The 15873-nt window shown below is 44.6% G+C and overlaps 1 protein-coding gene across 1 annotated transcript; it reads left to right on the forward strand.

The window, feature by feature from the left end:
• The first annotated feature begins 11685 nt into the window (after nucleotides 1-11685).
• LOC142205096 (potassium voltage-gated channel subfamily A member 1) lies at nucleotides 11686-13452 on the forward strand. Its single transcript, XM_075276451.1, has one exon. The coding sequence runs from the start codon at nucleotides 11800-11802 to the stop codon at nucleotides 13267-13269; it is 1470 nt and encodes a 489-aa protein (XP_075132552.1). The 5' UTR covers nucleotides 11686-11799; the 3' UTR covers nucleotides 13270-13452.
• The last annotated feature ends 2421 nt before the right edge of the window (nucleotides 13453-15873 follow it).

Here is a 15873-nt window from a genome sequence, read left to right on the forward strand (position 1 = left end):
GGGAAAAAAAAAACAACTACCCCCCTTTCTCCCCCAAAAAAAATTGTTCTAAAAAAATCTGCCAAAAAAAAGCGCTTTCCAAAAGTGACGCCACCTTTAGGTCTGACTAGTTAAGGCACATTATATGATGTCAGGGACTTCTCTGGCACAAAACTGAAGCGCGGTAGATCAGGTAGTCATTCAGTGACAGCATTAGCACCCAAAGGATGCTTAAAGGGGAACTCCATCTTTTGACACAATTTTATTTTTAGGTGATACTCTCTGCTGATTACTTTATAACACATTTGTATAATAGACATAGGTTTCTTTCTCTGAGACAGAGCTCCAAATCCCCTACTTAAATGGTCATTAAGTTTTGAGACTCAGTCTAGGATTCTGGACCAAAACATAACGCATTATTTGCAAATGTTACTGTTGTCTGCCTGAAAAACCTCTCTAAAATTCCTGCCACTAGCTGTCTCCCTTTTTGCTAATTTGCTGTTCTCTCCCTGTTACTAGGGCAAGTCACTCTTTAGAAGCCAAGAGACTTATGAGGGGAACACAGGAAGTGGAGGTGAGGGAAAGGTCTCCCTTCACAGGAAGTGGAGGGGGAGGGCAGGTCCTCTTCACAGGAAGTGAAGGGGGAGGTCTGTCTTCACAGGAAATGGAGGGAAGAGGGAAAGGTCTCTCTTCACAGGACGTGGAAGGGGAAGAGAAGGTCACTCTTCACAGGAAGTGGCGGGAAGAGGGGAAGGCCTCTCTTCACAGTTAATGGAGGGAGGAGGGGAAGGTCTCTCTTCACAGGAAGTAGAGGGAAGGGCAGGTCTCTCTTCACAGGAAGTGGAAGGGGAGGTCTCTCTTCACGGGAAGTGGAAGGGGAAGAGAAGGTCACTATTCACAGGAAGTGGCGGGAAGAGGGGAAGGTCTCTCTTCACATTTAATGGAGGGAGGAGGGGAAGGTCTGTCTTCACAGGAAGTAGAGAGGGAAGGGCAGGTCTCTCTTCACATGAAGAGGAAGGGGAGGTCTCTCTTCACAGGAAGTGGCAGGAAGAGGGGAAGGTCTCTCTTCACAGTTAATGGAGGGAGGAGGGGAAGGTCTATCTTCACAGGAAGTAGAGAGGGAAGGGCAGGTCTCTCTTCACAGGAAGTGGAAGGGGAGGTCTCTCTTCATGGGAAGTGGAAGGGGAGGTCTCTCTTCACAGGAAGTGGAAGGAAGAGGGGAAAGTCTCTCTTCACAGGAAGTAGAGGAATGTCTCTCTTCACAGGAAATGGAAGGGGAAGAGAAGGTCACTCTTCACAGGAAGTGGCGGGAAGAGGGGAAGGCCTCTCTTCACAGTTAATGGAGGGAGGAGGGGAAGGTCTGTCTTCACAGGAAGTAGAGAGGGAAGGGCAGGTCTCTCTTCACATGAAGAGGAAGGGGAGGTCTCTCTTCACAGGAAGTGGCAGGAAGAGGGGAAGGTCTCTCTTCACAGTTAATGGAGGGAGGAGGGGAAGGTCTATCTTCACAGGAAGTAGAGAGGGAAGGGCAGGTCTCTCTTCACAGGAAGTGGAAGGGGAGGTCTCTCTTCATGGGAAGTGGAAGGGGAGGTCTCTCTTCACAGGAAGTGGAAGGAAGAGGGGAAAGTCTCTCTTCACAGGAAGTAGAGGAATGTCTCTCTTCACAGGAAGTGGAAGGAAGAGGGTAAGGTCTCTCTTCACAGGAAGTGGAGTTGTAAGGTCAGGTCTCTCTTCATAGCCTCGGCATGTTTGCACACAGCTTTCCCTGCCTTTACACTGCACAGAGATAAGTCTGCAGCTTTTGACAGATCAAAGTGAGTGTAAGAAGAGTCCACGTCCTTCTGACTAGCTGCTCGATGGTCTATGCTATATCTGCTGGTTCCTAGAGGTGCTTTAATAAAATATACCTGCTATGTGAGGGGGGCATATCATAATATGGTATCCCATTGAGTGCTGACGGTACGCTGCAGGGGATGGGCAATTACAAATCTAATCTTTGATCTGGGGCCTTAGGTTGGGATACCCCCTTTAAACACCTGGGAGAGACCCTAAAAGAAGAGTGACCTCCTGGGCTCCTAGTAGAGTGGGCGAGTATCTTGTCATTTAAGAAGCAACACAGACACTTATGCTGGCCATGTCCTGTGACAGGGGTGTGGCCAGTACGTTTGGCCACATCACAAAAACGGGAACGACAAACTCGAAAAGTGGGCGTGACCTGATAGTGGGGTGTAGCCTCAAGTGCGAAGAAGAACTTAAATGTTGGCTTGTGTGCCTTTAAACAAAACCAAAAAGCTATCGAACGAATAGGCAATTATGGATGACTAAATGGGGGGGAGGAAGGGGGCAAATACTTTTTCACATCACTGAATATTTTACATTTTAATTACAGGTTTTAGCAAAATCAGCAACCAGGCTTGGTCGGAGCGTGCCAACAACACAGCAAAATGCACTGCGGAGATGCTTGCCAATTTGATGCTTCCCTATGCATTTTGGCATCCATCACTTGCCGGCCGTCCAGGTCGTCGGTTAATCAAAAATACAGCAAAGTCATGAAACCCTTCCCCCGATGTAACGCAACGCAAGGGCTAAACGTGCCGTCACCATCATCTTATAATAAATACTGCAGTGCCATATTCTAAGTTCACTACGAGGACACCGACGGGAAACAGGAAATCCCTACTCCATTGTTTACGATCAAATTTCTGGAAACGAATAAGCCGACAAGTTGAAGGGTCTGACAGAACCGCCATCTGTTCCCGAACGCACCTTGCGAGGGGGGTCGGAAAATTTCCCCCCTCTATTTTTGACCAGAACCGTCATCAATGTCATAGTTCACGTTCCGGCTAATTAAAAAAAAAAAAAAAAACAAAACGGAACGCGGGCGAGACAAAGGACAAACCTAAGGATAATGAAAGATTAACTCGCAACGCGTGTCAGTGGGAAGCCTAATTGGAAAGGGCAAAAGGATTCGGCCTTGTGCCACTGCAGGTATTCTGTTGTGTTGAATTATTCATGTGACAGGACATGGAGATACTGCTCAGAGACTCCACACTGTGTTAAAAGCGTCTCTGAAGCAATCGCCCATGGGGTGAGGCACGGGGAACGGGGGGGAACAAGGCCTGAGAAGACCATTGAAAATTGTTTTCGTGTAGCCAAGATGAAAAGTAAAAAAAAATAAAAAATTAAAGGAACGGTATAGGAAAAAAAAATACAACTATAAAGGCTAAAACAGGATGGTCTGTTAACCCCGGGCAACCAATCACAACGAGGCTCTCATTTCACGTTCTGCTTTTGAAAAATTTAAGCTGCGCTGTGATTGGTTGCTATGGGCAACATAGACAGTTCCATAAGTATTTCCAAAATTTGTTATACCCATAGGTGCCCTCAGGGGAGTGACTAGGAAAGACTCAGGGCCCCACCTCCACATATAGGGGCGTAACTAGCAAAGATTGGCCCCCAAAGCAAATTTTTTACTTGGGCCGCCGTCGTGGCACTAAACCCTATTTATATACTGTATAATGTCCCATAGTGACCCCTGTCCCTGCACACAGTATAAGGTCCCATAGTGGTCCCTACACACAGTATAATGTCCCTTAGTGGTCCCTACACACAGTATAATGTCCCATAGTGGCCCCTACACACAGTATAATGTCCCATAGTGGCCCCTCTACACAGTATAAAGTCCCATAGTGGCCCCTCTACATAGTATAATATCCCATAGTGGCCCCTACACACAGTATAATGTCCCATAGTGGCCCCTCTACACTGTATAATATCCCATAGTGGCCCCTACACGCAGTATAATGTCCCATAGTGGCCCCTCTACACTGTATAATATCCCATAGTGGCCCCTACACACAGTATAATGTCCCATAGTGGCCCCTCTACACTGTATAATATCCCATAGTGGCCCCTACACACAGTATAATGTCCCATAGTGGCCCCTCTACACTGTATAATATCCCATAGTGGCCCCTCCACACAGTATAATGTCCCATAGAGGCCCCTCCATGCGGTATAAGGTCCCTTAGTGGCCCTTCTAGACAGTATAATATCCCATAGTGGCCCCTACACACAGTATAAGGTCCCTTAGTGGCCACTGTACACAGTATAATGTCCCATAGTGGCCCCTACACACAGTATAAGGTCCCTTAGTGGCCACTGTACACAGTATAATGTCCCATAGTGGCCCCTACACACAGTATAATGCCCCATAGTGGCCCCTCCACACAGTATAATGTCCCATAGTGGCTCCTACACACAGTATAATGCCCCATAGTGGCCCCTCCACACAGTATAATATCCCATAGTGGCCCCTACACGCAGTATAATGTCCCATAGTGGCCCCTCCACATAGTGGCCCCTCTACACAGTATAAGGTTCCATAGTGGCCCCTCCACACAGTATAATATCCCATAGAGGCCCCTCCACACAGTATAAGGTCCCATAGTGGCCCCTCCACACAGTATAAGGTCCCTTAGTGTCCCCTCCACACAGTATAAGGTCCCTTAGTGGCCCTTCTAGACAGTATAATATCCCATAGTGGCCCCTACACACAGTATAAGGTCCCTTAGTGGCCACTGTACACAGTATAATGTCCCATAGTGGCCCCTACACACAGTATAAGGTCCCATACTGGACCCTTCACTCAATATATTTTTCCATAGCGGCCCCTGCATGCAGTATAATGACCTATATTGGCCCTTTCATCAAGTATAATGTCCTATAGTGGTCCCTCCACACGGTGTAATGTCCAATAGTGGCCCCTATGGTGTTTGTGGCATATATTACCAACATTTTGGACTTGGCAGGACCTGAAATTTATGGGCGTTCCCCACCCATGTACTATTATGTTCTGTCTACTGAAGATATCACAGACCGACAGAGGACATCATTGGAAAGGCCCAAAGGGGAGGGGAAGGTGAGTATGAGCCCTCCGCTCATTATACTCTATAATAATAGCAGTTCGGTTTCCGACATGTTTAGTCAGAAAAAAACGCCCAACAAATACTCTTACCATGGCCCTACTTACATTTGCCGGCTTCCGCCTCAGCCATCTTAGTGGAGGCGGCTGTGGCTGGAACGGGGATCAATAAATAAATAGGTATTTTAATTTAGCTTACTTGTATAGCTCCATTATACTCTTTACAGTCACTGTCCCATATCGGGCTCACAATCTACATTCCCTGTAAGTATGTCTTTGGTGTGTGGGACTGAAGGACCTGGTGGAAACCCACCAAACATATGGAGAAGATGGAAACTCCTTGCAGATGTTGTCCTTGGCAGGATTATAACCCAGGCCCCCATACAGTAAGGGCTTCCACACAATATAGCGCCCTCTCTTGAATTTGTGTTTGGCCACCAGAGTTGCATCCCAACAGGGCTCCTACAAATGGGCCTAATAAAGGTCCCATGTCAGACATGTTTGTATTCCAATTACAGCATCATAGTGATCCAAGCCGCGTTGGTTCTGTCAGTTTATCCCAAAAAATGCAATTAAAAGAAATCATCAAGTTTAATGTACCAATGATACCAAGAAAAACTAAAGCTCCTCCTGCAAAAATCAAACCCCCACACAGCCCATTTGACAGAAAAATAGAAATGTTATGAGGGGAATTAGGATCTGGAAATTTGGCTATTGTACAAAAATTGTAAATTTTTTTTGATATAGCCAAAACTATCTGATCCATGCATCCAGCTTCATTGTATAGTATGAAGATTGGATGAAAACCTGAACAGCTGATCTACCTGGGAGGATGGGCGGTGGGGATGAGAGACTGCTGTCCCCTCACCGATCTGATATTTATGGCCTATCTTAAGGATAACTCATAAAAACTCACCTTTAACCAATAAAATACCCTGAATTGGTGGGATTAAAAAAAAATACAAATTGTCCTGCAAAAAACAAGCCTTCCTACTGCTGAATCTGCAGAAAAACGTACAAGTTTTGGCTCCTAGAGTAGGAGAAGGTAGGTAGGGAAGCCAAATAATTATGCAAGAGGCAAAGGGATCTCTGCTGCTCCCTTCAGGACTAATACCAAAAACCAAGGCCAGGCTTTCCATGTACTTTGCCTCCTAGCCAGAGGAATAGAGAGTATTGGATCAAGGGCGGGACAAATAAGTCCCTTGGGGGCAGGTAGATTTGGCCACCAGGTGGGCAGGGCATGGATGAGTGTACCCTTATGGATTGAGACATTATAGTGCTGCTATGTTGTCAAAGATGCCATTGAAATATATGGGACTGTAATATATAACCAATGGCAAATACAAAAACTAAGGCCCCGTTCACATGACCATGTGCATTCTGGTCCATAAAATATACTCACACGCTTCAGGCCTATATAATGCTGGTAACATAGTACCAAAAGAGTATCAGTGGTAGGATAAGGGGTAACATGCTGAATTTTAGGAGCCAATTGTGATAGGGTATATTCTGAAATCACTGACTTGGGCACTAGAAGAGTTAGCCCCGCCCCCGAGGAACATTTCCACACTACATATATTGTAGCTCATATATTATTATGTACAGCATTAGGCAGCATACATATACAAAATTTTAAAGAAGACTTATCACTCGGTCTGAAAGCCCAATGACATTCATCATCTGATTGACGATGTCATCCTGAACATTTTTGTGTTTTGTTTATCCAAATCCATTCAGCCATCCCAAAGATATAAGCTAACATTATTTATTTTAAGGCTAGGACATCAATATCAGATTGGTGGGGGTCTGACACCTGACTCCCCATGAATCACCTCCTCTAAGCCGCTGATACACAGAGAATGAAGCAGGAAACAGACAGCGCCGTTCTCCACGTTGTGGCTGAAATGAGTCACTGCAGCTTTGCTTCCATTCAAGTGAATAGGAGCTGAAATGCAGTACCCTGGTCTGGCCCCTAAACAGAGAATGACGCTGTCTGCTTCCTGCTCCAATCTATGCGTATCAGTTGCTGAGAACAGATCATTGATGGGGGTCCTGGGTGTTGGACCCTCATGATCTCATATTTCTATATATTTTAGATATTTTTATACATACTATATTTATGCTTATCTGTTGTCCTCAGGGTTGTGCAGGATTTTTTCCCCCGCTGAAAACAACTTTAAGAAGATAGAAAGATCTCAGGAACAAGCAGTGAGTTTACTATGGAAAAAAACGTGCTCCTTTTCCTAAAACAGCGCCCCTCCTGTTAATAGGTTCTGTCTGGTATTGCATTTTTTTTTAATGTAGATTGTAAGCCCCATATAGGGATCGCAATGTACATATTTTTCCCCTATCAGTATGTCTTTGTAGAATGGGAGGAAATCCATGCAAACATGGGGAGAACATACAAACTCCTTGCAAATGTTGTTCCTGGCAGGAATCGAACCCAGGACTCCAGCGCTGCAAGGCTGCAGTGCTGACCACAGAGCCACCGTGTTGCCCCTGGTATTGCATTTTGGTCTCCTGTGGGGCTAAGCTGTCATACCAGGCAAAGCCTATTGACAAGAGAGGCGCTGTCCTGGAAAACCCAGGTTGAGTATAGAGAACTGCTGGTTCAGTGTGGTCACCCAGCTTTCCTAGCCTCCAGAATGGAGATCTACTATAGGTGCTGCAGTGCTGTTTATTGTCAGTCACCCAGCTTTCCCAGAACACTGTACCTCACAGATTTTTTTTTTATATTGGAATTTTTGACATGTTCAAGAGCTTCTGCAGCAGCTCAGGCCGTGACACCGAGCAAGATCCAAGTGAAATAAAAGAGAGCTTGATCTGCTGCCAGCCCTGATCTCTGCAGACTGTGGTGACACTATGACAAGAATCATGATGAGCACTTCCATGACAGTCTCTGACACTGTGCACACTGCAGGCATGACTGCCCTGTACCGGAGCCCGCACAGCCAGGTCATTAGCATTTTATAGCCACAGCTGGGAATCCAGCGAGAGAATAGCATGCAGCCTATGGAAAGTGCTGCAGAGCAAACTGGAAGGGGGAATGAGAAAGACAGAGCAGCAGTCAGCAGGCAGCAGTCAGAGTGCTGGCATCTTGTACATTCTACTGCATCGCAATGTGGAAGGAAGGAAACCCCTCTGCAGCTGACAACCACAAGCCCACCATGTAATGCCTGACTCCAGTGTCATGATCATGGACCATGGTATGTGCCTCTTCATCTACCAGCCTAAAATCAATTGTCGGCTCTTGATCTACTAACCTAAAATCAATTGTCGGGCAGGCACAGGCTGTGTCATGACTGCAGCAGCAGCAGCAGCAGCACATAGTGTACAGGGGAGGACTGAGCCTGGGAATTGCTTGCCTGGATTGCAGGCAGAATCCTTGGAGAATGGGCTAGCGTTGGGGGGATGACTGCTCTGTAGTGGTTTGGGGGGCGCGCTAGCAGATTTGGGTAATAACTTGTTTCATTGAGTTGTGGGGTGTCCTGACAGGTAGAGGGGGCGCTGTTATTATTGATTTGGGCGATTGGTTGTATGGAGGGGTGCATTGTCTGGTGGAGTGGATGCACTTTGTGACTGGTGGGGTAAATAGCTGCATAGTGATTCTAGTGTAGTGGGGTGCACTTTGTGACTGGTGGGGTAAATAGATGCATGGTGAGGCTAATGCAGTGGGGTGCACTTTGTGACTGGTGGGGTAAAGAAGTGCTTAGTTAAATGGGGTGCACTTTGTGACTGGTGGGGTAAATAGATGCATAGTGAATCTAATGTAATAGGATGCACTTTGTGACTGGTGGGGTAAAGAAGTGTTTAGTTAAATGGGGTGCACTTTGTGACTGGTGGGGTAAATGGGTGCGTGTTGAGGGGTACACTTGGTTGCTAGTTACTACATGGTGTGACTGCCGGAGTGAAGTCTCTACTTGCTGACTCTTCACTGGCAATAAAAGCTAAGTTGGCAATATTTGCAGACTTGGTATTGTATAACCAGTGAGTAAAGGGGTGCCCTTGGTGCCTGGTGGGGTAGTTTTGACATGATCTTTGGGCTCGAGCTGAGTTGGCATTATTTAGTTTAGTAAAGTAGAAGGGTGCAGTTATAGCGAGAGGGGGTGCTCTGGTCATTGCTCCCCAGTGTAGGTGAATGGCCAAGCCTGGGTACCCAATGCCTGTTTAGAAGGGGCACCGGATGACTAGTAGAGTAGAGGGGCACTCTGATTATTCTTATTGATAATTCTGGGGGAGGACCAAGCGTGGGAATATCTCGCCACCATTGCAGATGACAGCTCCTCTGACGGCAGTAGTAAGGGTGATACCATCATAGGTATTGGGTTTCACATTGGCATTGCGGTTTTAATATTTTTGCAGGTGGCACTTATCTGAAGGGATGGACGTATTGATCTGGAGGGGCAGAGGTATTCATCTAGAGGGGCAGAGGTATTGATCTGGAGGGGCAGATATTTGGGGAGACAAAAGTATTGATCTGGATGGTAGATAACTGGAGGAACCGAGGTAATGATCTGGAGGGCCAATTTATTAATCTAGAAGGGCAGAGGTGTTGACCTGGAGGGACAGACGTATTAACCTGGAGGAGAAGAGGTGTTGACCTGGAGGGGCAGATATTTGGGGAGACATAATTATTGATCTGGATGGTAGATATCTAGAGGAACAGACGTATTGATCTGGAGGAACAAATGTATCGATCTAGAGGGGCAGAGGTGATGACCTGGAGGGGCAAATATCTGGAGGGACGGACGTAATGATCTGGAGGGACAGAGGTATTAAGCTAGAGGGGTAGTGGTGTTGACCTGGAGGGGCAGATATTTGGGGAGACAAAAGTATTGATCTGGATGGTAGATATCTAGAGGAACAGACGTATTGATCTGGAGGGACAAACGTATTGATCTAGAGGGGCAGAGGTGTTGATCTGGAGGGCCAGATATTTGGGGAGATACAAGTACTGATCTGTATGATAGATACCTGGAGGGACAGACGTATTGATCTGCAGGGGCAGATATCTGGAGGAACAAACATATTGATCTAGAGGGGCAGAGGTGTTGATCTGGAGGGCCAGATATTTGGGGAGATACAAGTACTGATCTGTATGATAGATACCTGGAGGGACAGACGTATTGATATGCAGGGGCAGATATCTGGAGGGACAAACATATTGATCTAGAGGGGCAGAGGTGTTGATCTGGAGGGCCAGATATTTGGGGAGACAAAAGTATTGACCTGTATGGTAGATACCTGGAAGGACAGAGGTATTGATCCAGACAGACAGATATCTGGAGGGGCATTGGTTTTTATCTGGAGGGGCAGTTAAATTTGGCCACCTGGCGCGCCCTGGTAGAGCCACCTTATAATGACTCGGTGAGGATTCTGCAGCTGGCACCTGGCACTGCCTCCGTGGACTCTTTGCTGGTTGTGCTTATACACGTGAAGCCGTCTCTCTCCTCCCACATCATGTTCACATTGTTGGGGGGTGATCATGGCTAATAGATCATTTGCTGGATGCCCACATGGAGTAGGAGGAAGGGGTGGAGAGGGGGGGGGGGGAGTTGATTCTGTTGCTTGCATTGCATGCTGCCTGCATTGCGTCTCAATGTGAATCCCCTTAGAAAAAAAAAAAAAAACACTGCCTTGTTTTTCCCCGTCTCTTAGCAGTAAAAGCCTATAGGATGTAGTATTTTGAATGGCTGGACTTGTGATACCCAGGGAGGATCTGATCCCTGCCTGCACCAAACAGCTCTCATGTTTCTGCTGATACTGCAACGTCAATAAATGGTTAGAGTTTGCTATTCCCTCTTAATGTATTCAGACTTAGCCATAGCGGGCTCATTACTGCTATAGAGAGGGCTGAGGCTCCTAGGATGCGGCCGCTCTGCCTAGCCCTGGGACTGCTCTACAATATGGAATAAAGAGCGCAAGGAGTAAGGATTAAAAGCATCATTTGTTTCTTTGGATGACTCTGCCCGTAGCATGCGGAGGGCGCAGACCAGCAGGACTAACATGGGCTTTATTGTGCATTTAAGGGGCACAGGAGCTTGCCTTTGCATGTGCCTCCCTGTATACTGCAAGGCTTGACGCATTCCCAGCCTGCTATTACTTCTCATCCTGCTGCAGCAGCACCCACACAAGGTAAGGGGAAACGCGCCGGCTTTACCTCCCCCCCTCTTCCCCCTGCAATCTTTGCACTGCAGCAATGTGATTTGTCTCGTGTTTGTGTTGTGAACTTAACTTAGCGCCTAGTAAAGGAATGTGCATAGCCCTATTCCATATCGCCCGCATGTTCTCCAGACGCCCCCTTTCCGTGTTCTGCTTTTTTTTTGGGTATTTGCTTTGTCTTTACTCCTTTTTTTAGTACTTTTTTCTTTTTTTCTTTCTTCCTTTTTTTTTTTTTTCTCTCCATATTCCCCCTGCAGCATTCATCTACCGCACTGGCGTGATCTTCTGGTTTACCTAACTGTGAATACAAAAAGGAGGGGAAAGCAAGAGGAAAAAATCTGCTGAGTTGGCAAAGACCGTAGCATCCCGTCCTACTGCGTTTCGTGTTGGGGGAGCTGTGACAGCATTACAGCAATGGTAGAATCAGATAGGAGAACTGACCTGCTGCAATAGAGGAACCAAACCAAAAAAAAAAAAAAACTAAAAAAACCCCCAGTAAGGATCTTTGCAAAAAATTTCCGCTAGGACAGTTTTGGTGGGTGCTGGCTTCTGTAGTAGATTCGACGGGGGCGCGAGAGATCTGCATCCCCTTACCCTGGTTGTGTTGTGTTGAAGACCCCCGAGGGACCTGGCAGTCTATACAGAACAAAGTCAAGGGGTAGAAGGAGGGTGCTGCAGCATCAAAGTGGTTATTCCTAGCAGCTCCTCCTCCCCCACCCCTCCTCCCCTGCAGAAAAATGACCGTGATTGCTGGGGAGAACATGGACGAGACCTCAGCCCTACCTGGGCACCCCCAAGACAGCTACCAGCCTGACCACGATGACCATGAGTGCTGCGAGAGGGTGGTCATCAACGTGGCTGGCTTACGCTTTGAGACCCAGTTAAAGACCCTAGCCCAATTCCCCAATACCTTGCTTGGGAACCCCAAAAAGAGGATGCGTTATTTTGACCCTCTTAGGAACGAGTACTTTTTTGATCGCAACAGGCCCAGTTTCGATGCCATATTGTATTACTACCAGTCTGGGGGCAGGCTCCGCAGGCCAGTCAACGTACCCCTGGACATGTTTTCGGAAGAGATCAAGTTTTACGAACTCGGGGAAGAAGCGATGGAGAAATTTCGTGAGGACGAGGGCTTTATCAAAGAGGAGGAGCGCCCTTTGCCCGAAAGAGAGTTCCAGCGTCAGGTGTGGCTTTTGTTTGAGTACCCCGAAAGCTCGGGACCAGCCAGGATCATTGCCATAGTTTCCGTCATGGTAATCCTCATCTCTATTGTTATCTTCTGCTTGGAGACTTTGCCAGAGTTGAAGGATGACCGGATGTACAGCCGCCAGATTAACAACAGTACCCTTCAGTTCAAATCCAACATCTTCACGGATCCCTTCTTTGTGGTGGAAACCCTCTGCATCATCTGGTTCTCCTTCGAGTTAGTGGTAAGGTTCTTTGCTTGTCCCAGCAAACCGGAGTTCTTCAAGAACATCATGAACTTTATTGACATAGTGGCCATCATCCCATACTTTATCACCTTGGGGACTGAGATGGCCGAGCAAGATCGTCCCCAAAAAGGGGAGCAGGCAACATCTTTGGCCATCCTGAGGGTCATCAGACTGGTAAGAGTCTTTAGAATCTTCAAACTCTCCAGACATTCTAAGGGCCTCCAGATTTTGGGACAAACCTTGAAAGCTAGCATGAGAGAACTAGGGTTGCTAATCTTTTTTCTATTCATTGGGGTCATCTTGTTCTCCAGCGCAGTGTACTTTGCTGAAGCAGAAGAGGATGAGTCTCATTTTACAAGTATCCCTGATGCTTTCTGGTGGGCGGTGGTATCCATGACCACTGTGGGCTATGGTGACATGTACCCTGTGACAATTGGAGGCAAAATTGTGGGCTCCTTGTGTGCCATTGCTGGTGTCCTGACAATTGCCCTGCCTGTACCTGTCATCGTGTCCAACTTCAACTACTTCTACCACCGAGAAACTGAAGGGGAGGAACAGGCTCAGTTACTTCATGTTAGTTGCCCCAATTTAGCCTCTGACAGTGATCTGAGTCGACGCAGCTCTTCTACTATGAGCAAATCTGAGTATATGGAGATCGAAGAGGATCTGAATAATAGCATAGATAATTTTAGAGAGGCAAATCTCAGAACTGGCAACTGCACCGTAGCCAATCAGAACTGTGTTAACAAAAGCAAGCTACTGACAGATGTGTAGATGGAGGTCCAACCACTGCAGGATGTCAATGGCTCTTGCCACTTTCTGTAGATGCTTTAAAACTAGTCTTTGAATGCTTTACCTTTTCGTCGCCAATGCATTTGTTGCATTGCGAATTTGTGCTCAGCGAACAAAGAAGCTTTCAGGATCCGTGAAAGATAACTATTAATCCTTTATTTTTTAACTGGGAATTTTTATTTTTGGTTTCTTCTCCAACCGGTGGTGGCAGGGGGGGGCGGTGAAAGGATCTCCCGACCGCTTGTCGTAGTGAAAGGGTTAATTTAAAAAATCTCACGAGTAATTAACACTTTCACCCCCCCTCCTTTTGCTTGTCGATCTTGATTTGAAAAGAGATGTGCATGGGAATTTTTTTTTGAAATTTTTTTAAAATTTTTTTCAAAGACAACTACGTAGAGCATCCGAGGAAGTGCATCTAAAGGAAAGGGTTAACCGTGAAGTATGCAAAAAAACAAACAAAAAAAAACAAAAAAACACTTTGATCTGGAGAAGTGTATAACTATCCAATGAAATAATATGCACTTACCGATGACCTACTGATTCATAAAGCACCTTAGGAATCAATCCATGACTTTGCTTCATCTTAAAGGGACAGGGACAATACTAAGTCGTTTAAATGGAAAAAAAAAACTAAAAAAAACAAAAAAACATACATCTGCAATTGCTGCTAGAGTTTTCTTTCTTATATGCAGATGATATCAACTTGATTTTTATTTTATTTCTATTTGGTTCACAAAACTTGGATGCAACCCCCCTAATCTTTTTACCCCCCTACCCCCCCATTCTTGTTGCAATACAGCACAATGGTATTAACTCATTAGCATGTTTTTTCAATTTGATACCTATTGTATTTATTTGGTAATCTAGCATGCCTGAAATGTTACCTCAACCAATATGGGGGATAAGTTTTATTTTTAAAAATTTTATTTTATTTTATTTTTTATTTTTTTGCTTTTCCTTTAAAACCCTTCGGCTTTCCGTGTGAACTGCAACGGGCCCGCGGTGCAAGCCGGCCTGGGCCTTGACTTGTAAATGAAGAACATGATTCTTTTTTTTTTTTTCTAATTTTTTTTTTTTATTTATTTCCGTCTTTTTAATCGCTATTATTTGCATTCACCAAAAGTGCACTCCTGATTTCAGAGAAAATTTAAAAAAAAAAAAAAAAAAATTGAAAAAGAGAAAAAAAATTACAATTTCAAATTTAGTAATTTACGGTACTGTATGTAAATGCATAGTAAGTCAAAAAAACACAAAAAAATACAAAAAAAAAAAAAAAAAAAAGGAGACAATAACCTTTTACTGAAGACCACGCATGTTAAAAGTATTCAGCATTATGGCCTATTTGACTAAGGTGTAATCTGAAATAATTTATGCATGATATCAGTATTATAGAAAAAAAAAACACAAAAAATTTAAAAAATAAAAAAAAAGTCAATGTTCATATTGGATAAGGAGCCAGATGGAATTTAAGGGCCTAATGAATTTTTTTTTTCCTGTAGTATATCTCAGGGAAATATGCGAACTTATCTCCAGGCATAATTCTTAAAAAATAAAAAAAATAAAAAATAATAAAATCCTAGGGTTACTAGACGACTTCTTAAAAGTCAAAAAGATCCGTATGTATTGATGCCGAAGAAATTCTAAGCAACGCGTAGACTTACTGAATTGGTGCAGATGCATGTATATCGCTACAGCGTCCGAATGTATTTTACCATTAACCGTATGCATTCAACGAAAAAAAAAAAATAAAAAAAAATTGCAGACATCTCCTTAGCTTTAATTATTTGACGTCCATAGACTTTTTTTTTTTTTTTTTCCGTATCCCTCTAGAATTCGCTAAGGAAACTCTAGAGAACAGAATGATCTAGATAGTTGCTAGTGCCTTTATTCTTTCTTCACTGACTTGCTGAAAGTGCCTCCGCGAATAGAGCTAAAAAAATGGACAGGAACTGTAGAGTTAAAACAAAAAAGAAAAAAAAAAAAGTTGAAAAAAAAATTACAAAAAAAAATAAAAAATCTTGGGAACTTGACATTACCAGTACGAATCCCTAGGGGGCGCGCTATCGCCTTGTGTTGGAATGCGTAAAGGGAAATGGATGTGTAGAGCAAAAAAGGGCCAGTGTATGCTTGGATGTTTATTATCTTGGAAGACCATTTGTATTACTATAGCTTTTTATTTGTTTAGCAATGAGGTACAAACTAAAAAAAAAATAATATGTTTTATATTGTGAATGTGCTGTACGGAAATTTTTGAAAATGGAAAAGTTATGCACTTAACAGGCCACCATAAATTTTTTTAATTTTTTTTTTCTTAAGTCATTCCTCAGTTGAGCTTCGATCCTTGCACCGATATCCACCAATACATATGCAATGCTATGCTGCAAAAATTTTATGATTTGTATGCACACTGCCAACATTTTTGGGAAAAAAAATTTTTGTACCCAAAATAATAATTTAAAAAATAATAATAAAAAAAAAAGACTCAGGATGATGTATTTCCAGAGCCGGTGGGCTAACAATTAATGGTGCGTTAAAGTCTTCTACCCCCCTCCCTTCGAGTTGTTAGGTCGAGATCTAAGTCGAGTC

The sequence above is a fragment of the Leptodactylus fuscus genome, chromosome 5, assembly GCF_031893055.1.
Source record: "Leptodactylus fuscus isolate aLepFus1 chromosome 5, aLepFus1.hap2, whole genome shotgun sequence".
In the NCBI taxonomy this organism is placed as follows: Eukaryota; Metazoa; Chordata; class Amphibia; order Anura; family Leptodactylidae; genus Leptodactylus; species Leptodactylus fuscus.